General features: G+C 34.9%; 1 protein-coding gene across 3 annotated transcripts in view; it reads left to right on the top strand.

Annotated features, from left to right (window-relative positions):
• The first annotated feature begins 3,346 nt into the window (after positions 1–3,346).
• Positions 3,347–25,287, top strand: part of TRPM7 (transient receptor potential cation channel subfamily M member 7) — a 127,571-nt gene continuing 105,630 nt past the window's right edge. For all 3 annotated transcript variants that reach the window (XM_074294493.1, XM_074294494.1, XM_074294496.1), the window contains exon 1: positions 3,347–3,598. In XM_074294493.1, coding sequence (XP_074150594.1) covers positions 3,596–3,598 — 3 coding nt within the window. In that variant the 5' untranslated portion in view covers positions 3,347–3,595. The remainder of the gene's footprint in view (positions 3,599–25,287) is intronic.

Raw genomic sequence — 25,287 nt, 5'->3', positions numbered from 1 at the left:
AGGCAGTGAAGGGAAAACCAGAGTAGTTAGATACCACTAGCAGAATGGCATGGGAAAACAGAATGACTTTAGAAAGGTTATTAGAAAAAAGGAGGAAACAATTGGAAGTAGTTTCATTTTTAGTACAATCCTATCAGAAGAATTAGCAGAGAATTCATGGTTTAATTATCCATTCTGTGTAAGGAGATCCATGCAAGGATTAAAGGACTTTATGAAGTGGGATCTAAAAAAAAGTTATTAGCCAAACATGAGGGGTTAGAAAAGGATGTGGAAACCAGATTATTAAAAAAGAAAAAAAGGGGAAAATTGTGAGAAATGAATGGGCATTTGGTTTCCATGGTTATGAAAATTAAATTAGAGAAATGAAATTAGAAAACTGAAACCCACAAGAACATCAAGGAATAATCAAGGATGCAGGTTATCTTTCCCCAAAAGAAGGTAAGCTCCTTGGTGACAGGGACTGACTTTTAAAATCAGGGTTGGTGGCCTGAGATTTGAAAAGAATCTTTTGTTCTTTGCCCTTATCACTCCTGTTACCTTTCTCCCTTCTAGAATATAAGGTCCTTGGGAGCAGAGACTGGTTTTGTAATGAGGGATGGAGATTCATGTCTTGTAACTTCTATAACATCCAAGTAATGGGGGAATCAAGGGAGGGACTTGTGCTTCAGGATAGGAAATAAAATGAAGCCTTTGGAGTTTCAAAGGTGTGTCTATTCATTCAGGCACACATTCTTGCAAGAATGTAAAATAAATCTTCTCTACACTTATCAGAGAATCAATGGAATTCTTTGTAAGATATTTTGTTTCTTTAGTTGATTAGAGAGATGCAGGGAAGGCAGAAGTAAGATTTGGCAACTCATCAGACATGTGGGATGAGAGGGAGGAAAACCTTTTTGAGATTTCTTAACATTTCAGGTTCAACAGACAATTCTCAGAGGAAGAAATTGAAACTATATCCACTCACATGAAAGAGTGTTCCAAATCACTACTGATCAGAGAAATGCAAATTAAGACCACTCTGAGATACCACTACACACCTGTCAGATTGGCTAAGATGACAGGAACAAATAACGATGAATGTTGGAGGGGATGTGGGGAAACTGGGACACTAATACATTGCTGGTGGAGTTGTGAAAGAATCCAGCCATTCTGGAGAGCAATCTGGAATTATGCCCAAAAAGTTATCAAACTGTGCATACCCTTTGACCCAGCAGCGCTACTACTGGAATTATATCCCAAAGAAATACTAAAGAGCGGAAAGAGACATATATGTGCCAAAATGTTTGTGGCAGCTCTTTTTGTTGTAGCTAGAAACTGGAAGATGAATGGATGTCCATCAGTTGGAGAATGGTTGGGTAAATTGTGGTATATGAAAGTTATGGAATATTATTGCTCAGTAAGAAATGACCAGCAGGAGGAATACAGAGAGGGTTGGAGAGACTTAAATCAACTGATGCTGAGTGAAATGAGCAGAACCAGAAGATCACTGTACACTTCAACAACGATACTGTATGAGGATGTATTCTGATGGAAGTGGAAATCTTCAACATAAAGAAGATCCAACTCACTTCCAGTTGATCAATGATGGACAGAGGTAGATACACCCAGAGAAGAAACACTGGGAGGGGAATGTAAATTGTTAGCACTAATATCTGTCTGCCCAGGTTGCATGTACCTTCGGATTCTAATGTTTATTGTGCAACAAGAAAATGATATTCACACACATGTATTGTACCTAGACTATATTGTAACACATGTAAAATGTATGGTATTGCCTGTCGTCGGGGGGAGGGAATAAGGGAGGGGGGGTAATTTGGAAAAATGAATACAAGGGATAATATTATAAAATATATATATATATATAATAAAAAAAATTAAAAAAAAAAAAAAAAACATTTCAGGTTCAAAATCTAACTATATGCTCCTGGACTGAAATCTCTCTCAAATATTTTTTCTATATTAGTTGCTGGGTTGATATTTGCAGAGACAGACTGTTATTTTAATTTGGAAAGATATGATACATAGTCCCCTCCCCACATTAAATATTTGATTATGTTATTACATACAATATGGAACTAGAACATTGCATGGCATCTTTATAGAATGGTAAATTCACTTGACTGGAGCAGAAGGGTCAGGGAAATTATAAGAAATGAGGCTGGAGGGATGGGGTTGATTGTGGAAGACCTTTCATTTCAAGGTTAGTTATTTAGACTTTACACAGTATGAACGAGAAGTTATTGAAAATTTTGAATTGAATTGGAGATGTGTGCACTGAAGGTTATTTAGACACGAGTGGGTGGAAACCCAGGAGCAGGAGGGAAAAGTGTAAATCACTCAGCAAATATTTATTCTGCACCTTCTGTGCTCAGAGTGAGTTATAACCTTCTTGGAGTTTACAGTAAGAGGATGACACATCATCAGCTCGGAGGTTTTGGAGTTCGCCGCTCCACCCTGATCTAATGGGGAGAGTGGCGACTGGCAGAGTGCAGGTTCCTGGGCTGTTCTAGGGTGACTGTGTTTAACCCAACGATGAATCTCCTGGGGCAAGTCGGAGTCCCGGGAAGTAAGATGCTCTAGCCGAGCTCCCTCCTTCAGCGGCATTTTAGGTCTCCTGGCACGGAAGGGAGGCGCTGGAATCGGGGTAGAGACCAAGGCTGACGGGCTTCTAAAGGGTGATGTTTAACCCAACCACGAACTTCCTGAGATAGGGGGAACAGGTCAGAGACGTTCCAGAGTAAAGATGAGGAAATGAGATGAGAGAAGGAGCAGCCACAGAGGGGGAGGGGTCCTGGATGATGCTTCCTTCTGGTGACAGGAACCTCTCAGACCCACGCTCACGTTACCCCCCTTTCTAGAGACAGCGCATCAGGAGGGTGGAGAACCCGAGTGGGGATGGGGGAGGGGTCCTGGATGATGCTTCCTTCTGGTGACGAGAACCTCTCAGACCCACGCTCACGTTACCCCCCTTTCTAGAGACAGCGCATCAGGAAGGTGGAGAACCCGAGTGGGGATGGGAGAGGGGGAATGAGGGTGCTGCTCCTCAGGCTCCCACGATAGCTCAGCTTCTGCGGGCTGCGCGCCGCTGGGGAGACTGCTGAGGCGACAACACTAGGCTGGATTTCAGCTGCTGCGGTGGGGGTCCTGATTCGCCTGCTTTAGGGGTTCCCCCGTGTCACCCCAACCCAGAGCGTTCCAGCCGCAGACGCAGATCAAAAGAGAAGTGGGAAGAACTCCGGGGGCTAGCGGAGAATTCGCGGTGGGCGGAGTCACGTGACCGCACCCCGCGGAGGCGCGCATGACGCGTCGCTCACGTGGTGTGTCTCCGGCTCCGTCAGGCGGCGGAGGCGGGCGCGGGCGCGTCCCTGTGGCCAGTCACCCGCAGGAGTTGGTCGCACAATTATGAAAGACTCGGCTTCTGCTGCTGCTGCTTCTAGCGCCGGAGCTGAGTTAGTTCTGAGGAGGTATCCCTGGGCTGTTCCTGTCCGGCGGCTTTTGCTGCCGCCTTCGGAGACGCTTCCCGATAGATGGCTGCAGGCCGCGGAGGAGGAGGAGGTGGAGCTGCTGCCCTTCCGGAGTCCGCCCCGTGAGGATAATGGTACGGGACCCACGCAGGCCTCGCCGGGGCTCGAGGGGGTGCTGAGGGCGAATCGCTTCCAGGAATCTCTGGGAAGGGGAGGACCGGAGTGCCGGGACCGGATAGCGGGAGGGGGTGGGGGGAGGCCGGGGAGCCGGGACTTGGCTGCAGGAGCCGCTAAGCTCCAAGGCTGGGGCGAGAGCGAGACCGGCACCAGCCCGAGCGCGTGGACTACCAGGGCGCAGACCCAGCGCACGAGCCCCGAAGGCAGCGGCGGCGGCGGCTGCAGCGGAGGCGCCGTGAGCCCCGGAGCGGCACCTGGCTGTGGGCTGAGCAACCCCAACAGCCCCCCCTCCCCGAACCTTCGCGTCTCGGGGGAGCGTGGCTGTCTGCCTTCCCTTCCCACTGCGCCAGCTGCAGGCAGATGTGCGAGCCAAGCTTGGAGCGGAGGCCTCCGGGGAAGGTGTTAGGCAGGGAGGCAGAGAGAGGGACTGAAAGACCGGGGGCACGGGGTCGGGGAAAGGTGCCTCCTCTTCTGCGCAGCCGTGCGCGGCGGGCTCCCTTCACAGGTAGTGTGGAATTTCCGAGAGGTTGTGAGGGCGTTTTTTGCTTTCAGATTTCTTTTTTAATTTGTTGCGTGACTTCAGTCACTTGATGAGGTTACTGCAGAAGGGACCACAAGGTGATGATGAGTGTTGCCAGGATGAAGCCGAACCGCCTCATCTGCCCTTGAGGGCGAATTGCGTTCTAAACAGAAAGCGCGGAGGGAGGGAAGGGATCGGGAGAAAGGTGCATTGCAGTGTAGGTTTTGGACGCTTGGCAGCAAGCAGGTGGGAAGAATCTGTATGCGAGTGACTTGAAGCCGTGCGTTGGAAATTTATAAGTATGTTTATTATGCTGTCTTTAGCCGTCATAATCTGTATTTATGTAGATAGTAGTGCTGCTGCTGGAGTGTGGCAGTCCCACTCCTGAACTTAAGCATAGTAAAATCTTGTTCTAAAGGGATTAGCTAGGCCTTGAATCTGGGTGTGCACGATTCAGATAATGTCCCCAATTACTTTAATCTAGGAAATGGTGGTAGAAAACTTTTCTTATTCTTAATTGCAGTAAATACATGCATGAGGTTGCATAAAGTAAAATTTTGCATTGTGGATTTGGCTGGCATCACTCTGGAAGATCTTTCCTTACAAAGTAACACTGTTTGATAAGACCTTTCGGAACTGCTATTATTAAACCTAACTATTATTAGGTTTCCCTTTTTGAAGGAGGAATTTGAATTTTAAAAATTAATTTTGCTGTTAATTGAGAAAACTGAAGTGAGAGTTTAGTATTGAGACTTCCATTCATTTTTCTATAAAGGGGGGGGAGGCAAACACCTTTCCTTTTAGCAGACTTTGCATTTTCTTATAAAACCTATCTTACCGAAAAAGGTGTTCCAAATTTGCGTCATTTTACAGCTTACCTCCATAATTTTTTTCCTCTGGTCAAAACAAGTTCACATAGATTGCAAATCAATGGGAGTTTATCCCTCAAAGCTTTAGCACTAGTGGACTCCAAAACTCTCTCCTTTCTACTGTCCTTCCTTTCATCTCCAAGAGATCTTTGTCCCAGGTACATCCCACCCCCAGTAATCTCTGCATTTACATTTCTTGAAATTCAATATATGCTCATTTTCATGCTCTTTTTTTAAACATGGTTGGCTTTTGCTTTCCCCTAGGCTGAGCACTGATTCTTACTGAGTCCAATTTCCCCAAATCTTTTGAGACTCTGAACTTCTTAAGAGTTTCTTTAATGTGTATTGTGACATTTAAGAAGGGTTACCTGAATTTATCTTGAATATATATTAGAAATCACATTACAAATTTTTGAGGCTAAAAATATTATCTTTAAGGGCAATAGTCTTTACTTTGAGAACTGAAACATGACATAAAGCTTTATATAACTATTTCAAAATACATATATAGTAGACTGGAATTAGGTCTGATTTGTAAAGATCCATTTTTTTTTGCTTTTTTTCCTATTGCTATAAGACTATTGGAAAGTCTTATTATTTTTGTTAATAGGATTATATAAAAATTCTGGCATAATTCTCTCTTTCCCTACTCCCCCTCTCCTTTTTAGCTAACTGGAATATATTTGTTATAATTTTTAAATCAATGTTAATCTTTTATTTCACTAAGTTTAAATTTACAAAGTTTAAATTTAAGTTTAGAAAATATACATGTTTACAGAAGGAATATATATTCTATATAGTTACAGCAATACATTGACACTAGAACTTAAAGTTTTAAACTAAAGAGTTGAGGAAGAGATTTTCCTCAGTGGCAGAACTTAATACAGTATTTCCTCATCATTTCTTCTTATTCATCCCATTACCATTTTAGTAGTCCCTTATTAAAAAAAAAAAAAAGTCTTAGAGACAAAAAATGAGAAGATTTGATCATGAAGAAAATCTGTTATTTTTATTTGTATCATTGTCATTGATTTGAACTGAGTGAAATATTTAATGTGAAGAACATTTTGGATTGATTTATCCTTTATTCATAAATTTTAAAATATGAGTTCATTTTTTATTTGAAGTATTTTACTTGAGCTTTAAATCACTTTATTCCTACGTAGAATAATAATTGGGTTTATTTTTTAATTGTTTTAAATTCTTTAATTCTTAAAAAAATTTTGGAATCTATTCAAATACACAATGATCTATAGTAGTATGAAATCACTCTGCTTTGTTGACATGGAAATTGATAGTTTGGTTCTTTACCATTCTCTACCATGGACTTTACAGTTTCTTTATGATTCTTATTGTTGACCATTTATAGAAATAAATATGTAGATATTTAATGTTCCTCAGAGCATGGAGAAACAATTTTTAAGGGAATTGAATTTTCTTAACTTCCTATAAATCTTTAAACACATTACCTAACTCTTGTGAACTTTAGTTTTTTCTTTAGAATAAATATGATAGTAATATAAGTCCTTTCTATTCCAGGGTTGTTTGGGGGCTCGAAAAAAATATTTTTATAATATTGCTAAGAAACTATTTACATATTAAAAACTATCCTTTTTCAACTAAATAGCTTTTTTGAGACTGAATTTTTGTCAGACACTTCAATCAGAACAGCTATCCTCCAGATTAAAGGAACAGAAGAATCCAACTGTTTTCCATCAAGCTAGACATTTTTTTAAAAAATGTGCAAAAATATGGAAAACAGTGCTACTTTTCTCACTAAATTTTGTTTTGGAAAACAATTATTTTTCATGAAAATATTTATGTAATGCTTTATAATTCTCTCTAACTAGTCCTCATTCCTGGAATTTTTCCTCCTTTGTGCTGACTATTGATCTCCCTGGCTTTAAGTCCCTACTGAATTCTGTTCTTATAAGGCTTCCCCATTCCCTTGTAGTTAATTCTCTATGTTAATAATTTTCTGTTTATCATATAAATGATTGCTTTGTATATATTTATGTGAATATTTTCTCCTCTGTTAGATTGTAAGCTTCTTTTTGTATCTCAGGTACAATACTTAGCACATAGTAACTGCTTAATCAATATTTACTGATTATTTTAAAATGGATTAATAAGTAATTAAAATTTTAAAATAATAAAAACAAATTAATAAATCCATCAGTTTTAATTTCTAATATAGTAAATGTGGATAGATGTAGCCCAATAATTTTAGGATTATAAAAGGGTCTTAAAGAAGTTTGAGGATACTTTTGTAGAGAAAGCAAATAAATATACATATAGTCTAAAAGAAACCATAATACAATTTTGGAAGGTAAAGGGCCATGGAGCTTTTTTTTGGCCAATTATTATCAGTTTATAGCTTAATACTATTGAGAAGGACAGAAGGAACAAATAGTTACTAGTTTTTAATTATGTGCCAGGCACTTGATTACCTTGTTTGAGCATTGAGAGTAACTAATAATAGAGACTATTTGTATATCAAAGTGGCAAGGTGGATAGACCTCTGCATCTGGAGTCAGGAAAACCTAGATTCAAATCAAACCACATTTATTAATTGTCTGATCCTGGATAATCGCCTACCTTGTGTGGCTTGGTTTTCTCCTCTGTAAAATAGGGATAATACTAGCACCAACCTCCTAAGATTGTTGTGAAAATCAAAGGAAACATTTGTAAAAAGTCCTTAGTCCAGGACCTGTCACATAGTAGATGCTTAATAAATGCTTATTTCTTCTTTCCTATAAAATTGTCATAAAGGGTCATAGATTTACACTGGAAAAGGCCTTAATGACCTTTTAATCTAGCTCCTTCTTGCCAAAAGAGGTTAAATGATTTGCCCAAGATCACTCTTGCTAGGGAGTATTGGAGGGGAAATTTAAACTGGATTTTATGATGATGTCAGTAATCTTTTCACTGAGCTACGTTTATGATTGACCAGAACAGTGGTATCAAACTCAAATAAAAATGAGAGTCACTAATTTGAATTTATTCCCTGCAGGCTACATATTTGCTGTTTTAAATTATAATGTTATTTACCTTTTATTGTATTTTTGTATATTTTATTAAAAAAAAAAATTCCAGTTTCATTTTAATCTGGTTCAGGCATCTTTCCAGGAGTGTTGTTTGTCATTTCAGGGTTAGGTAATGCCCAAGATCCTTTCCAGATCTAAAATTCTATTCTATTTTTAGATTATAGCCAACCTCAGTTCTGTAGAACCCGTTGACTTAGTGTTGTCTATAAAACTAAATTTATTTTAGTAATACTTATTGGTTGGGGGTTTTTCCTGGAAACCAGACCTTATATAATGGGGAGGGAGACAGTGGTCTTTGAGAAGAGAACCCTATGAGTGTTCAGGTTTAAGCATAAATTGAAGAGGTAAGAAGTATACCAACTAGAAAGGCATAATATTCTGGAAACATTTAATACAATATTAAAGGTGAAGAGTCTTACAGATTTTACTGACATAAGGCGTCATATAATATCTAAGTTACCAAGAATGATTCTTTGTTAGAAAAGGTTAAATGATACCCTGTTTATAAAAGATGTGTAATACATTTTAGATATCCATGAAAAGTTAATTTTTTTAAAAAGTATGATTAATTTGATAAATTCATTCAGTGATGGCTGATGAATGAAGTATGATTAAATTACTGTACTTTGAAAATGAATTTTTAATTCATTTCTGACATACTTTTATCATTTCAGGAATTCCTTATTTTAAATTTATTATTTCTAACACTTGTTTAATTCTTAGCATCTGTTCCCTAGGGATAGTGATAGATTACCTTTCTTTTGTGTCTGTAAGTTCTTAAAAGGATTGTTTTATAATTTAGTAAAACATTTTAAGTAATTTTTGATGAGTGTTAACAAGTGGCATGTAATATTTGTAACATTTTACTGATTTTTGTGTATATTGTATTATTTTGAAAAAAGAATGCCTTACTTGCCTGCCCCATTTTTCTTCTCTTATTGTGTCTTGTAAGTTACTTAAATGCTATCTGTAAGCCTGCTTGATCTCTCCAATCATAAGTAGAAACAATCAAACTTTCTAAAAGGACTGCTTACATACAGTAGGAGGAGGAGCTTGGGCACATGCTTCCATTCCTGGGACTGCATAGTTGGATACCTCCTCCATTTCTGCCCCTTCGAAACCAATCTACTCATCTTTTCTGGAATCCCTATAACTGGGGAGATTGTGGGAAGGCATTCCTGAGCAATACTTTCCCCAAAGATCCGTTTTTTTAAAGCCCTGGTTTCCATGTTTTAATGATACAAATAGATCCTTAAATATAAGAGGGAACTAGAAATTGGAGGTAGGGCTAAAGAGGGAGAGTAACCCACCTGTCTTAGTCTTTTGAATTGTGAACAGCCCACCTTCCTATATTTATTTTTCTAAACTTCTCCAGTTTTAACTGCATTACCTTTAACTTGACATGAGGCTTAACAATTTGTCTTTGCCTGGTGTGTTGTTTTTTTTTTTTGTTTTGTTTTGTTTTTTTTAAATATCACAGTGTCATAAAATTCAACATAAATTTAAGGTACCTTAAAGAGGGCTTCTAAGCCAGTTTCTTAATTTTACAGGTGAGAAAATACATTCAGAAAGATAAGTGATTTGCCTTTGGATATACAGGTAAAAAAAGTGGTAGTCAAAGATCAGAACTGGAATTTGAAGCCAAGCCTTCGACTCACCAGTGAACGTTTTACTGAGCACCTACTACTTTGTATTAGATGTAGAGCTTCATGCTAGAGAAACAACAAAAAACATTCTCTGGCCTCGAGGAGTTTATATACTACCTAAAAAAGTATCTAAAAGAGTGATGCAAAAAATATTTTCTTTCTGTCTTTGGTTTCCATGGCATGTGGCATAATTTCAAATTGCTTTCTGGAATAGTTGGATTAACTATTAACACCAACAGTGTATTATATCCATATTTCTTTTTTTTTTCTTCTTCTTTTTTTTTTTTTTTTTTGTCATCTTTGCCAATTTGCTAGGGTAAAGGCTTAGAGTTGTTTTAACTTGGATTTCTTATTATCATCTCTTTTGACTTTCCAATGAGAGAGTGGTTGTCACTTCACAAAAAGCTTATTTCTTAGTAAATACTCATTTGGGGGTAAGTCCATATTAGATTACTATGATATTTATCTCATTTTGAATCATAATGGGGTTCTTAATGGCTTATTTTACATATTCAGTGGTAGCTGAGACCTAGAAAGTCTTATTTCAGATGTATTAGCTTCTTTGAGAATAGTAGAACTAGAACAAACTAGTGCATTTTATATAATGATTATTCCTCTGTGTATGTGAGTAGATATTTTATTTAGTTTGGGATGAAATAAAATGGTGAAAGTAAATTGTGGAAACCAAGGAAAAATGTTCAGAAAATAGGGGTGGCTTAATGTTAAAGGCTGCAGAATTTTTTTTTAAATAAAAAACTTTATTTTTTTTCTTTTGCATCCATCTATATTTTTAAAAATTAATTTTATAATTATAAAATTTTTTGACAGTATATATGCATGAGTAATTTTTTTAATAACATTATCCCTTGTATTCATTTTTCCAAATTTTCCCCTCCCTCCCTGTACTCACTCCCTCCCCCAGATGACAGGCAACCCCATACATCTTACATGTGTTACAGTACAACCTAGATACAATATATGTGTGTAAATCCAACTTTCTTGTTGCACGTCAAGTATTGGATGCCGAAGGTATCAGTAACCTGGGTAGATAGACAGTAGTGCTAACAGTTTACATTCAATTCCCAGTGTTCCTTCTCTGGGTGTAGTTGTTTCTGTCTATCACTGATCAACTGGAAGTGAGTTGGATCTTCTTTATGTTGAAGATTTCCACTTCCATCAGAATACATCCTCATACAGTATTGTTGTTGAAATGTATAGTGATCTTCTGGTTCTGCTCATTTCACTCAGCATCAGTTCATGTAAGTCTCTCCAAACCTTTCTGAATTCATCCTGCTGGTCATTTCTTACAGAGCAATAATATTCCATAACCTTCATATAAAAGGCTGCAGAAATTAAGAGAGATGATGACCTACCTCTCTTCTCAACATCTCACAAGAGTTGTTAGGATTAAATTATTTTGTAAAATTCAAATCACCTTGTAAATGTGAGTCTGAAGTATAAATCAGAAAAAGGACATTACATTTGTGATTAAGCTTGTTATTACTTTAGAGAAAGATATTTCAGTACAGTAATATAGATAGAAGTCAGAATATAAAATACTGAAGATGAAGTAGGTAGTTTTCAAAAAGGAGATTTGAGAATATCTATTAGATTGCTTTAATCACCTCAAATTACAAATATCTTACAAGGTACCTCAGCTAGAAGAACTCGCTTTCTTCTTAGAAACCAACTTCATACTTGACTTTATTAGACTAAGCAACCAACTTTAAGGATAAAGATGAGTCTTATTTTTATTTTTATTTTATTCTCCAATAGGTTTACCAGTGTATATACCAGAATAAATGTTTAATAAATGGTTTTTTTTTTAAAAAGGAAATATTGGGGGTCCAGAAATAAAATCATTTAAAAAACACAGTATTATGGAATGCCACGAAATCTAAGGATTAAAAAAACCCTCCAAATTTATCTATCCATCTGGCCATTTTATTTTATTTAACTATATTTCTTGTTGCAAAAAAGTTTAGTGTACAGAGAGGTTAATGGGAAACAGAAAAATGATGAGGTTTTGTGACTGATTCTCTGGTAAGTCAGTCAACTACCTTTTTTTTTTTTTTTTTTTTTTTTTTTTTTTTTTTTGCTGAGGCAGTTGAGGTTAAGTGACTTGCCCAAGGTCACACAGGTAGAATATAAGTGTGAGACCAGATCTGAACTCACTCATCTCCTTCTGGACTTAAAGTCTGGTACTCTAATCATTGAGCCATCTAGCTGCTCCTCAGCTAACATTTCTTAAGCATTTATTATGTTCTGGGCACTGTTCTGTAAGCTTGGAAGATAAATACAAGCATAAAAGGAATTTACTTTCTATTAGGTAAGACAACACATAAAAGGAAGCTGGAAAGAGGTGAGGGAAAAATGCACAATATTTAAAGGCCTGGGGAAGGTTTCTTAAATGAAGACTCTGGAAGGAGCCCTCTACCCTCTAATCCAAGGTGGCTCTCAGAGGCAGCCAATATTTCTGAGGTGTGAGTTCCAGGGCCTGAAGTGATCTTCCAGGGTAAATAGATTCCTGTGAGAATTTCAGAGGCTTGTAGTCTAGTAGGAAATGGTACAGTACATTTTTGACATCTAGGTGGTACAGTTAGGTAGTACACTAGGGTTGGAGTCAGGAAGATCTGAGTCCAAATATATATTAGCTGTATATATTATTATGTATTATAATATATATATATATATAGATAATACATACTATATCATATAGCTTATATAAATATTAGCTATATGTCCAAATATATATTAGCTGTGTGACTGTGGGAAAGTCACTTGACTTCTTTGTTCTAGTTTCCTCAATTATAAAATTGGATTATAACAGCATCTATCTTGCAGGGTTGTTATGAAGATCAAATGAGGTAATATTGGCAAAATGGTTTATTCCTTTTCCTTCTTCTTTCCTTGTAACTAGTTTTGTGAATTGCTAGCCTTTAGAAGTTTATGTAATCATTTAAAAAGCAATTATATAAAAACAAAATTCAAACATATATATTATAATTTTTAAAAAGCTTCATATTTTGAAGATAGGTCACTTTATAAGATACTTATGTTTCTCAAGAAATATATGTGGACTAATTGATAATTAGGTTTCACTCAATCTTTGCACTGAAGTAGAGCTAAACTAGAATTCAATATAAAAACTTTTCTTAAAAAATAAAATTTGCTATTTTCTAGTATTGTTACTAAATTTTTCATTACTATAAGAACTAATTTTCCTATTTATTGAATATTCGTTGATCATTTCTTTCAAAATGTTAACACCTAGAATTGATATGTTTTTTGTTAGGGTGAATTGCAGTTTTCTAATTTGCTTATTGAGTTAATGATGTATTTTAATTTAGGAGAAAATTGATTTTTAAGTTTATTTTTGGATTAGTAGATTTAAATTTTGATTTAGTTTGAAACAGATTGGAAAATGGCACTAGAACTCCATCAGAATTAGATAAATTGCTAATTGTTTAAAAAAATCTTCAAAACTTTGCAGAATTTGTCCTCTTAGGTCTCCACATGTTCCTTAAAGAAAGTAAATCTCTCGTGCAAAGATACTTCTAGAATTGTTGGTACAGTTTTTATGCATGCAAATTACAAACCTATAGTGTTTCAAAGGGTGCATAATTTTGAATGTATTGTTAGGACACATATAGTGACTTCCTTGTTCAGGTTCTATAGTGATCAAGTTCTCTGTAGTTTCACTTTTCTGAACCTAGTTTTTCTGGTTTTTCTATCTATTAAATGCAAGATAGTTAGGGTTAAGCTATGTACCTTAAAACACCCTGTTTCAGAATAGAAAGTAGGCACATAGTATAATTTGAATTTTATAAACAAAAATTATCTAGTCTTTATTAGAGAATATTTTTGTTAGTTTTACCTAGTATTTCTTTTCTACTATCCCAATAAAAGGCTTATTTAGAGAATTAACTTCCACTTTGATACTTGTATGGGTCTGTGATCTTTTATTTCCTCAATTTATGCAGAAGTGAAGATTCCATCAGGGTCTGTGCAACTTCTATATCCCCCTCCAAATCTTCCATTTTAGTAGAATTTACTTCCTCTAAAGTAAGGGTTCTTAACCTGTTTCTTTCAATTTTGCTACCTATATTTCTTTTTTTTATTTATTATTATTAAAGCTTTTTATTTACAAAGCATATATGCATGGGTAATTTTTCCAACTTTGACTGTTGCATAATCTTTGTTCCAAATTTTCCCCTCCTTACCCCAATCCCTTCCCCTAGATGGCAGGTAGTCCAATACATATTCAATATGTTGAAATACACATTAGATCTAATATATGTACACATATTTATAGTTAGTTGTTGCACAAGAAAAATCAGATCAAGAAGGAAGAAAACAAAATGCAAACAAATTAAAATAGAGGGTGAGAATGCTATGTTGTATTCTATACTCTGTTCCCATGATTTTCTCTCTGGGTGTAGATGGCTTTTTTCATCACTGCACAAGTGGAACTGGTTTGAATCATCTCAATGTTGAAGAGAGCTCTGTCCATCAGAATTGATCATCGTATAGTCTTGTTGCCATGTACAATGATCTCCTGGTTCTGCTCATTTCACTTAGTATCAGTTCATGTAAGTCTCTCCAGTCCTCTTTGAAATCATCCTGCTAGTCGTTTCTTACAGAACAATAGTATTCTATAGCATTCATATAATATTTATTCAGCCATTCTCCAATTGATGAGCATCCATCAGTTTCCAGTTTCTTGCTACTACAAAGAGGGCTGCCACACACATTTTTGCACATGTGGGTCCCTTTCCCTCCTTAGGATCTCTTTGGGATATAATCCCAGTTGCTAACTATATTTCAAAATAATTTATTTCCCTTGTAATCCTATATATTTTGTGCATTTGAAAACATTTTTCTTGGAATGAGGTCCATAAGAACTTCTTTGTAGATGAAGTGGAGTTGGTTCTAGAAATCTATAGTATAGATTATAAAAAAAGTAGAAGGCAGTATGTAATCTATAGATCAAAATTCTCTGAGTAAAATGAATGTCATTTATTAAGCTCTTGGGTACAGAGTATTGCTAGGCAATAAAGGAAATGCAAAGTATTGGTAAGAAAAGATTCTGCCCTCAGGAAGCTTGCAGTTTATGGATGTAGTGATTGTAGCAAAATGATACAAGTTGAGCGAAATTTATTATAGAATAATGTGTTTAAAGAAGTATTTTCAAATACATTACAAAGGAATAAAAATTATGAAATGCTTAAATTGGGTAATCATCAAGCAAAAAGGCATTTATTAAACGTCTTAATATTCACTGAGTACTGGGGCTACAAAATAAATAATCCTTACTCTCAAGCATAGATGGGGATGTGACATGTCCTCTGTCTGTCCCCCTCATTTTAAAAAATACTTTTTTTCCAATTACATGTAAAAGTTTTAAACATTCATTTTTTCTTTAATTATGAGTTCTAAAGTCTTTCTTTTCCCTCCCTCCTCCTTGAGAAGGCAAACAATTTGATGTAAATATGTGTCGATATTATCCATGTTGTGAAAGAAAACAAATCAAAAGAAAAGGTTTTTTTAAAAAAAAAAAAAAAAAAAGTATGTTTCAGTAATCAGTTCTTTCTTTTGGAGGTAGAAAACATTTTTCATCATAAGTCCTTTGGAAATATCTTAGTTCATTGTATTGCTAAGAATAAGTCATTCACAATTGATCATCCTACAATATTACTATTACTGTGAGCAATGTTCTGATTTTGTTAACTCCACTTTGCATCAGTTAATATAAATTGATATTTCTGGAACAAAAAACTAACAATTGAATAAAATGATATAAATTCATAAGAAAGATGAAAAATAGAATTCTGTGGATGGCCATTATCACTACTATAACAATAATAATAAAAATGCTAACAATATCAATAAGAAAAAAATAGAAGGAATCAGAATGGGCAATGAGGAAATAAAACTTTCTTTTTGCAGTTGATATGATATACTTAGTAAATCCTAGAGATTCGATTTTTTAAAAAAATTTAAATTAATTTTATAATTATAAATTTTTTTTGACAGTACATATGCATAAGTAATTTTTTTTAAAATAACATTATCCCTTGTATTCATTTTTCCAAATTTTCCCCTCCCTCCCTTCACTCCTTCCTCTAGATGACAGGCAATCCCATACATTTTACATGTGGTACAGTATAACCTAGATACAATATATGTGTGTAAATCCAATTTTCTTGTTGCACATTAAGAATTGGATTCCGAAGATATAAGTAACCTGGATAGAAAGATAGTAATGCTAACAGTTTACATTCAATTCCCAGTGTTCCTTCTCTGGGTGTAGTTGTTTCTGTCCATCATTGATCAACTGGAAGTGAGTTGGATCTTTATGTTGAAGATTTCCACTTCCATCAGAATATATCTTCATACAGTATTGTTGTTGAAATGTATAGTGATCTTCTGGTTCTGCTCATTTCACTCAGCATCGGTTCATGTAAGTCTCTCCAAACCTTTCTGAATTCATCCTGCTGGTCATTTCTTACAGAGCAATAATATTCTATAACCTTCATATTCCATAATTTACCCAACCATTCTCCAATTGATGGACATCCATTCATTTTCTAGTTTCTAGCCACTACAAAAAGAGCTGCCACAAACATTTTGGCACATACAGGTCCCTTTCCCCTCTTTAGTGTTTCTTTGGGATATAAGCCCAGTAGTAGCACTGCTGGATCAAAGGGTATGCACAGTTTGATAACTTTTTGGGCATAGTTCCAAATTGCTCTCCAGAATGGCTGGATTCTTTCACAACTCCACCAACAATACATTAGTGTCCCAGTTTTCTCACATCCACTCCAACATTCATCATTATTTGTTCCTGTCATCTTAGCCAATCTGACAGGTATGTAGTGGTATCTCAGAGTTGTCTTAATTTGCATTTCTCTGATCAGTAATGATTTGGAACACTTTCATATGAGTGGATATAGTTTCAATTTCATCATCTGAGAATTGTCTGTTCATATCCTTTGACCATTTATCAATTGGAGAATGGTTTGATTTCTTATAAATTAGGGTCAGTTCTCTATATAATATGGAAATGAGGCCTTTATCAGAACCTTTAACTGTAAAAATATTTTCCCAATTTGTTACTTCCCTTCCAATCTTGTTTGCATTAGTTTTGTTTGTACAGAAACTTTTTAGTTTGATGTAATCAAAATCTTCTATTTTGTGATCAATAATGATCTCAAGTTCTCCTCTGGTCATAAATTCCTTCCTCCTCCACAGGTCTGAGAGGTAGACTATCTTATGTTCCCTAGAGATTCAATTTAAAAAATTAGTTGAAACAGTTAATTTTAGCAAAGCAGAATATAAAATAAATCCATATAAATCATTATTTCTCTGTTACCAATAAAACTCTGTGAGAAAGCATAGTAAGGGATGTTTTATTTAAAATATTATAGATAACATAAAATAATCTGGGGTAGACAATGTAAAATTCCTGCCAAGACAAATCTAGAACTTGATAAACACAATGCTTTTTTTCAAATAAAATCAGATTTAAACAATTGGAGAAATATTAATTGTAAATAGTGGGCCAAATCAGTGTAATAAAAGTGATAATTCTACTTAAATTAAGCTACTTAGCATCATCCCAATTAAACTGCCAGAAAATTAATTTATTGAGCTAGAAAAAAATAACAAAATTATTTGAAAGATCAAAAAAAAAAGAAAAAAGTAATGGAAGAAGGTCTAAAAGTGCTAGATCTTAAACTGTATTATGAAGCATTTTGTATTGGTTAAGAAATAGAATAAATGATCCATAGAATAGGTGGTATACAAAGCATAGTAGTAATTTTTTTTAAAATTTAATAGTTTTTATTTACCAGATATATGCATGGGTAATTTTACAACATTGACAATTGTAAAACCTTTTGTTCTAATTTTTCCCCTCCTTCCCCCCCCACCCCAAGATGGCAGGTTGACCAATACATATTAAATATGTTAAAGTATAACTTAAATACAATATATGTATACATGTCTAAACAGTTGTTTTGCTGTACAAAAAGAATAGTTCTTTGAAATGGTGTATAATTAGCCTATGAAGGAAATCCAAAATGCAGGCGGACAAAATTAGAGGGATTGGGAATTCTATGTAGTGATTCATAATCATCTCCTAGAGTTCTTTTGCTGGGTGTAGCTGGTTCAGTTCATTACTGCTCTATTGGAACTGATTTGGTTCATCTCATTGTTGAAGATGGCTACATCCATCAGAATTGATCATCATATAGTATTGTTGTTGAAGTATACAATGATCTTCTGGTCCTACTCTTTTCACTCAGCATCAGTTCATGTAAGTCTCCCCAAGCCTTTCTGAAATCATCCTGTTGGTGATTTCTTACAGAACAATAATATTCCATAATATTCATATTCCACAATTTATTCAGCCAATCTCCAATTGATGGGCATCCATGTAGTTTCCAGTTTCTGGCCACCACAAAGAGGGCTGCCACAAACATTCTTGCATATACAGGTCCTTTTCCCTTCTCTTTGTGATATAAGCCCAGTAGTAACACTGCTGGGTCACAAAGTATGTACAGTTTGATAACTTTTTCAGCATAGTTCCAAATTGATAGTAGCAAATTTCTAAAGTAATCTCATATTTTGTAAACATCCAGAACCAAACTTTTGGGATAAGGACTCACTATTTGGCAAATTGCTGGAAAAACTAGATATAGACAAATGTTTTAACATTAACTTAGATAAGATCAAAATGGATTTATGGATAAGAGAAAAAATTTTGAATAAATGAGAATTGAGAACATTAAGGGATAATAAAATGGATAATTTGGATAAAGTTAAAAAGGTTTTGAACAAATGAAACCAATACAGCCAAGATTAGAAAGAAAATAGAAAGCTGGTTGTGGTGGGGTTTATAGCCAGTTTCTTGAATGAAGGCCTCATGTCTCAAATATAGAGAGAACCGAGTCAGATCTATAAGAAAAATTAATCATTCTTCAATTGATAGGTTGTCAAAGGATGTGAACAGGTAGTTTTTGGAAGAAGATATCAAAATTGTATATAGGCATATGAAAAAAATGCTCTAAATTATTATCAATTAGAAAAATACAAATTAAAACAACCCTATCATTTCACAGCACTGATTGGCTAAAATGATAGGAGAAAATGATATGCTCAAGAGGATCTGGAAAAAAATTGGGACTCTGATGATTAAGGGAATTGTAAGCTGATCACCTTTTTTGTAGAAAAATTTGGAATTATGTCCAAAGAATTCTAAAACAATGTTTGACTTGATCTGTTTCCCAAGTGATTAGAGAAAAAATAAAATATATGTTATAAAGTATTTATAGCAGTTCACTTTGTGATGGCAAAGAACTAGAAATTGAGGGGATGCCTGTCAATTGGGGAATGGCTGAATAGGTTTTGGTATATTATTATGATGGATGACTATTCTCCTGTAAGAAATGCTGGGCAAGTTGGTTTAGAAAAATATGGAAATAATGCAGTGTGAAAGGAGCAGAAACAAGAAAACATGCATAGTAACAGCAGTAGGTGTTTTGAAGATTAACTGAACTATGAGAAGGCTATTCTAAGTAAATGGTCATTCAGATCAACTATGAAGGACTTCCACTTTCAGAGAATGAACTGACCAAAAAGAGAGAGAGAGAGAGAGAGAGAGAGAGAGAGAGAGAGAGAGAGAGAGAGAGAGAGAGAGAGAGAGAGAGAGAGAGACAGAGAGAGAGAGAGAGAGAGAGAGAGAGAGAGAGAGAGAGAGAGAGAGTGTGTGTGTGTGTGTGTGTGTGTGTGTAATATTGACTTTCTAATGCGGTGTTGGGAGGGAGAGAGCCAACTTAGAGCTTAAATATAACAAAAACAAATACTTAAATTTTTAAGGAAGGAAACTTGTGTAAATTACAAAGATAGAAAAGCTTCTATCTGTATCAAAGAAGTCTTTACTGGCTTGGCAGTAATTTTTAATGAGTTCTAAAAGAACGTGCTGTATATAATCAGTTAGCAACTGGTACTTTACAGCCCTGGAAAGACTGTGTAGTCACATCTTACCTTAGATTTGTTATTTTAAATGTTGCCTAGAAAAGAGATTTTCTTTTAGATATTTAGAAGATTATTCATGGGATATAAACTTTTGAAGGAGAACGTTTGGCCTAAACTGTTAACTTACCATGTAAACCTCCTTGAGGGCAGGAAGTTTTTCTTTATATTGTTACATAGTAGACCCTCATTAAGTTCTATGTTCTCTAGAAACACTATACAACCATGCTTCCCTTCACTTATTCCATTCTGGCCATTTCCATAACATGCACATTCTTTCTCCTTCCCTTCATCCCTAAGGTTATTTTGCTTTACTTTTGTTCCTGGATGAGATGCGTGAATTCATCCTTGCCCCCTATAACTTTCTGGATCAAAGAGCCCCTCCCTGGCTACCATTCCCTTAATGTTTCCCTTTCCTAAGCAAAACATGCACCTTTGTTATGGGCCAAAATTCTGAACTTGAAACAAAGGATTCTTACAAGGAGCTAAGTCAGTGGAATTGATAGAGACAATGGTTATTTAGCATGGTGCTTAACAGTTTTCTAGTTCAGTACATGTACTTAGTACTTAGTTTGACAAGATTCAGATCTATGATAAGAGAGCATATAAGCTCAGACAAACTGAACCAGAATCAGAACTGGAAGACAGAGACTGTGGTGGTGGTCCTCCTGCCTCCCCCACAGAAACCAAGACACATTCAGGAGGACCTCAAGAAGCTGGCAGGTTATGGAGTGCTTTAAATGCTTTATAGAGTTTATATATTATACTAGAAGTAATATGGAACCATTGGAGTTTATTGTTGGGGATGGAGGTGACATGTTTAGACTTTCTGAAAAATCACTTTGGTGGGTGTGTAGAAAAAAGAAATATTGGATAGAGAGATCAATTATGGAGTGGGGCTGTGTATGGAGAGTTGAGACATTTGGGAGAATTATTGTTTAGGCTGAAATGATGAAGTTTGGCAGTTGATTGGATATGGTATGAAATGAGTATTTTTTTGAGTAGAAATATGATATAAAGAATGAAACAGTTTCAAACCTAGATGTCTGATAGAATGAAGAAACAGAAATAGAGACCTCTAGAAGAGAAGAAAGTTGGGGGTTAGGAAAGGGAAAAATGAAGCATGGTGATGAATTTTTGTTTTGGACATATTAAATTTGAGATGCCTACTAAATAGTCACCTGGAAATGCTGTAGTTGAGAGAAAATAGGGCTTGATAAATGTATTTGAGAATCTGGAAAGTCGGAAATAATAAGTAGATGGGTAGAGAATGAACAAGAAAGGAGTAAAAGAATTGCTTTGCTGAGAATGGATGAATTTCTGGTAGATCCAATTTGAAAAGTTGTATAACTTCCTCAGGTTTCATTTAGTGACACATGAGCAAAAGAGTCTCATGTTGGAGATAATCCAGGGTTGGGGATTAGTATAAGGCATGAGATGCTTCCTAAAGCAAGGGATTTGAGTACAGAAAAGTGGTGTGTTAAACTGGTTCGCTGAGTGAGGAGGATTTAGGCAGAATTGGGATGAAGACAGCTAGGAGGGAAAAAAAAAAAACAAACTTTAATTTACAATCTTTTTTTTTTTGCCTATTTTTCCTTTCTAGCCATTTCTTATACTAAGTGTTTCCCATAGCAAACCAGCTGGATTCTTCATGTTCTATTGTTAATTCCAAGTATTTTCCATTGATATCTCAGTTCCCTTTTCTGTTCCCTCCCTTCACAGAACATCCTTGTCCATCAATATCTACAGATCCAGCTTTAGTCCAGTTTTCTCTAGCAGAATTATTTGATTATTCAAATTCTTTCCAGAAGTTGGTGTATTCATTATTTGTAAATATAAATATTTCATCAACAAAAATACAGTGAACATATGGTAAACATTTTGAACATTTCCTTTACATATCTGGTTGTTAATGCCATTCATTTGGGCACTTAATTTTCATCATTTAATGTATTCTTTGTGTATATTTTATTTCCTTACCTAGATTTTTATATGAGGAATCAGGGACCAATGCACAAACAGTTGCTTTTCTTAGCATCTACTAGTCTTTCCATATTCTATAATATGGAAACTATAAATTTTATTTATCTAACACATGTATTTGTAGAATATGTAAAAGTTACCTATTGCATTTGCATACAATCTCAAAAAGTTTTTGAACCTTAAGTTCAGAAGGAACTTAAGGGGAAAAAAAGACTGCTTCTATGGAAGGGATACAGCTTATGCAAGTCTCCCTATTCTTCAGTAGTGTAACCGATGTTAAAATCAGTATTCCTCAGTTGTGTGCAAAAGAAGTTTGAGACTTACCGCAAGAGGTTAATACAGATGACATGGGCAAAGGGCTTCACAAATCTTAAAACACATTTATAAAATGATCTGGTGTTATTAGCATCATGGTTTATCTCATATTTATTATTGTTGTTGTTGCTTGTCATTCTCTAATTTCTTCTTTTAATGTAGTTTAGATAGAAATGGTCTTGAAATAGGCCAGTGTAATTGCTGTTCTTCTCCCCGCGCGACCCCCCCCCCCCATTTGAGGTTAAGTGACTTGCCCAGGGTCACACAGCTAGGAGGTATGAAATATCTGAAGCCAGATTTAAACTCAGGTCCTCCAGACTTTAGGGCCAGTGCTCTATCCACTCTGCCATTTGGCAACCCTTGTAATTGCTATTCTTTTATGTTGAATGTTTTGAAAGACATTTCACCGAAGGATTATATAAAAGGATTAAATAAAAAATATTAGGCTGTAAGGTCATCTTCTTTTGGTTCATTGAAAGCATTTTCATGTCAATTCCAGTAGATCAGCTTTAGCAGTAGACAGAATAATGCATTTATTCTATTACAGATAATTTTGATTTTTTCCACTTGGTATCTTAAGTTTTTGCAAACTTTTCATTCCACATAGCTTAGACATAAGTATTTGTGACAATATCTGTTGAGAACATTGTTCATAAAATTTTTGTTTATTAATGTCTGGGTGATTGTGAACAACATTTTTGTTTATGCTGACAGTTTATTTATTGATTTCTCCAGAATAGTTCAAGGTCTTTATTTTAATTACATGCAGGCATTTATTATAGTTTTTTGAATTGTGAAGTGTAATGATCATTTGCTGTGTGATTGTAACTGAAAGATTTTCTCTTGCTAAGCATTTGCTAAATGTTAAAAAATTTTTCAACTTGCTGTTACAGATTGTATAATTTCCATTGCTTCTATAGCTAGGAACTAAATATAATGTCTTAAGATTTGCAGAGTGGTTTTGATCTTCACAACATTTTGAGATAGGTACTATTATTCCTATTTTACAGATGAAGAAATTCAAGCCAAGAGAATTTTTAATGTCTCTCCTAAGGATCAAATACAGCTAGCAATCTTCTGAAAGAATATTCAGACTTTTAGATTTCTGACTTTCAAGTTTAGCACTTTAGTCACTGTGCCACTTAGCTGCATTATCAAGAAATGTAGATTCTTTAAGAATAACGTATCTATACTTTCTGATGTCAGTGACATTGTTATTGTTATTATTACTAATATAAAAATCATTTTCATTAATTTAATGAAATTCAGATAAAAATGGACATGATAAGTTGCTTTTGTTTTTATTCTTAATGCTTTATGTACTATTGCACAGCTGAATAAAATAACAGCTTTTTGTGATTAAAGTATTAGAATATAAAATTCCTCTTTTTAGGAATCATTGAAAGCTTTGTTGGTACAAAATAGCCAGCACACAGAAGGGTGATATATATCATTCAATTCCTATATAATTTTAATTTTTTTTCCTGCTTAAGTGTATTTTTAAAGTTGTTGTTCCAAACAACTTGTAAATTGAAAGTATTAGAGTCCTCTTTAAAAACAAACAAAAACATTGTTCTTAAGTTTGTTTGGATCAATGTTGGTAGTTTCTACCTTTTCTTTGTGTGATCTACATTGACATAGATTCATTAATGATAATTTCTGTAAGTTTCAGTGAAAATAATTGCCTCTGGAATCCCCTTTATTTCAATAAATAAATCTAAATGTCTCAACTTTTTTGATCTATGTTACTTATCTGTACATTTTGGTGACGTTGATGCAGATGCCTTTGTCTCCTTTGGAACTCTGAATTTTTTTACATAATTTTCATTCCCTTTTTTCTTCTTTTCCTCCTCTTTTTCCCCCTCTTCTTCCCTCTTAAACTGTGTCATTAAAAAAAGGCAGTTGTGGGGCAGCTAGGTGGCGCAGTGGATAGAGCACCAGCCTTGAATTCAGGAGGATCTGAGTTCAAATCTGGTCTCAGACACTTAACACTTCCTAGCTGTGTGACGCTGGGCAAGTCACTTAACCCCAGCCTCAGAGGAAAAAAAAAAAAAAAAAAAGGCAGTTGTGGTAATATATTTAAGATATTTTAATATTTTTAAGAACCCTTAAAGCTAGTTCTAAATCTATGGTCCTATTATTCTTTAAAAAGAGAAAAATTTTCATTGTGTAAATTAAATAAATCAGCATTCTCAATATGCTTAAGCCTATTTTATGTATTTGTAGAATATGTACAAACCATGAATCATTGCATATATAATCATAGCATTGAATCAAAGTGCCAAAGGTTTTGGGATAACAACAGTGAAGCTGTAGAGTCGTTTTAGGCAGCTTGTGGAATAATTATCAGATAATCAATATAGTTCTTTACACTTAAGACCTTTTTTTTTTTTTTTTTTTTTTTTTTTTTTTTTTTTTTGCTTCTCAACTCATATGTTGTTTTTCTGAAAATGCTTATAGATTTTTTAAAAATCCATTCTAGCTGTGACTTAAGACATAATTGACTTGAATTAGTGCTGTTTTTAGATAATATAATGGGTATATAATACCATGTGCTTTTGAGAAGAAGCTTGTAAACTTTGTAGTAAATTCATGAAGCACTGTGAAACATTTATTCCCATAATTGTATCTTATCTGGACCTGTCATTTTTTTTCTGTCTCATTTATTCTTTTTTTTTTTTTTTTTTTTTTTTTTTTTTTTTTTTTTAAGATTAAAGCTTATTTTCAAAACATATGCATGGATACTTTTTCTTTTCTTTTTTTTTTTTTAATAGCTTTTTATTGACAAAACATATGCATGGGTAATTTTTCAACGTTGACCCTTGCAAAAACTTTTGTTCCAACTTTTCCCCTCCGTTCTTCCACCCCCTCCCCTACATGGCATGTAGTCCCATACATGTTAAATATGTTAAGTATATGTTAACTGAATAAATATATATACATATATTGTATTTATCTTACTACACAAGAAAAATCAGATTTAGAAAGAAGGTAAAAATAATCTGGGAAGAAAACCAAAAATTCAAGCAAACAATAACAGAAAGAGTGTAATTACTATGTTGTGGTCCACACTCATTTCCCAGTGTTCTTTTGCTGGGTTTAGCTGTTTCTGTTCATTACTAATCAATTGGAACTGATTTGGATCCTCTCATTGTTGAAGAATGCCACTTCCATCAGAATTGATCCTCATACATATTGTTGTTGAAGTGTATAATGATCTGGTTCTGC

The sequence above is a fragment of the Sminthopsis crassicaudata genome, chromosome 2, assembly GCF_048593235.1.
Source record: "Sminthopsis crassicaudata isolate SCR6 chromosome 2, ASM4859323v1, whole genome shotgun sequence".
Taxonomy (NCBI): Eukaryota; Metazoa; Chordata; class Mammalia; order Dasyuromorphia; family Dasyuridae; genus Sminthopsis; species Sminthopsis crassicaudata.
This window is presented reverse-complemented; position numbering and strand designations above follow the sequence as displayed.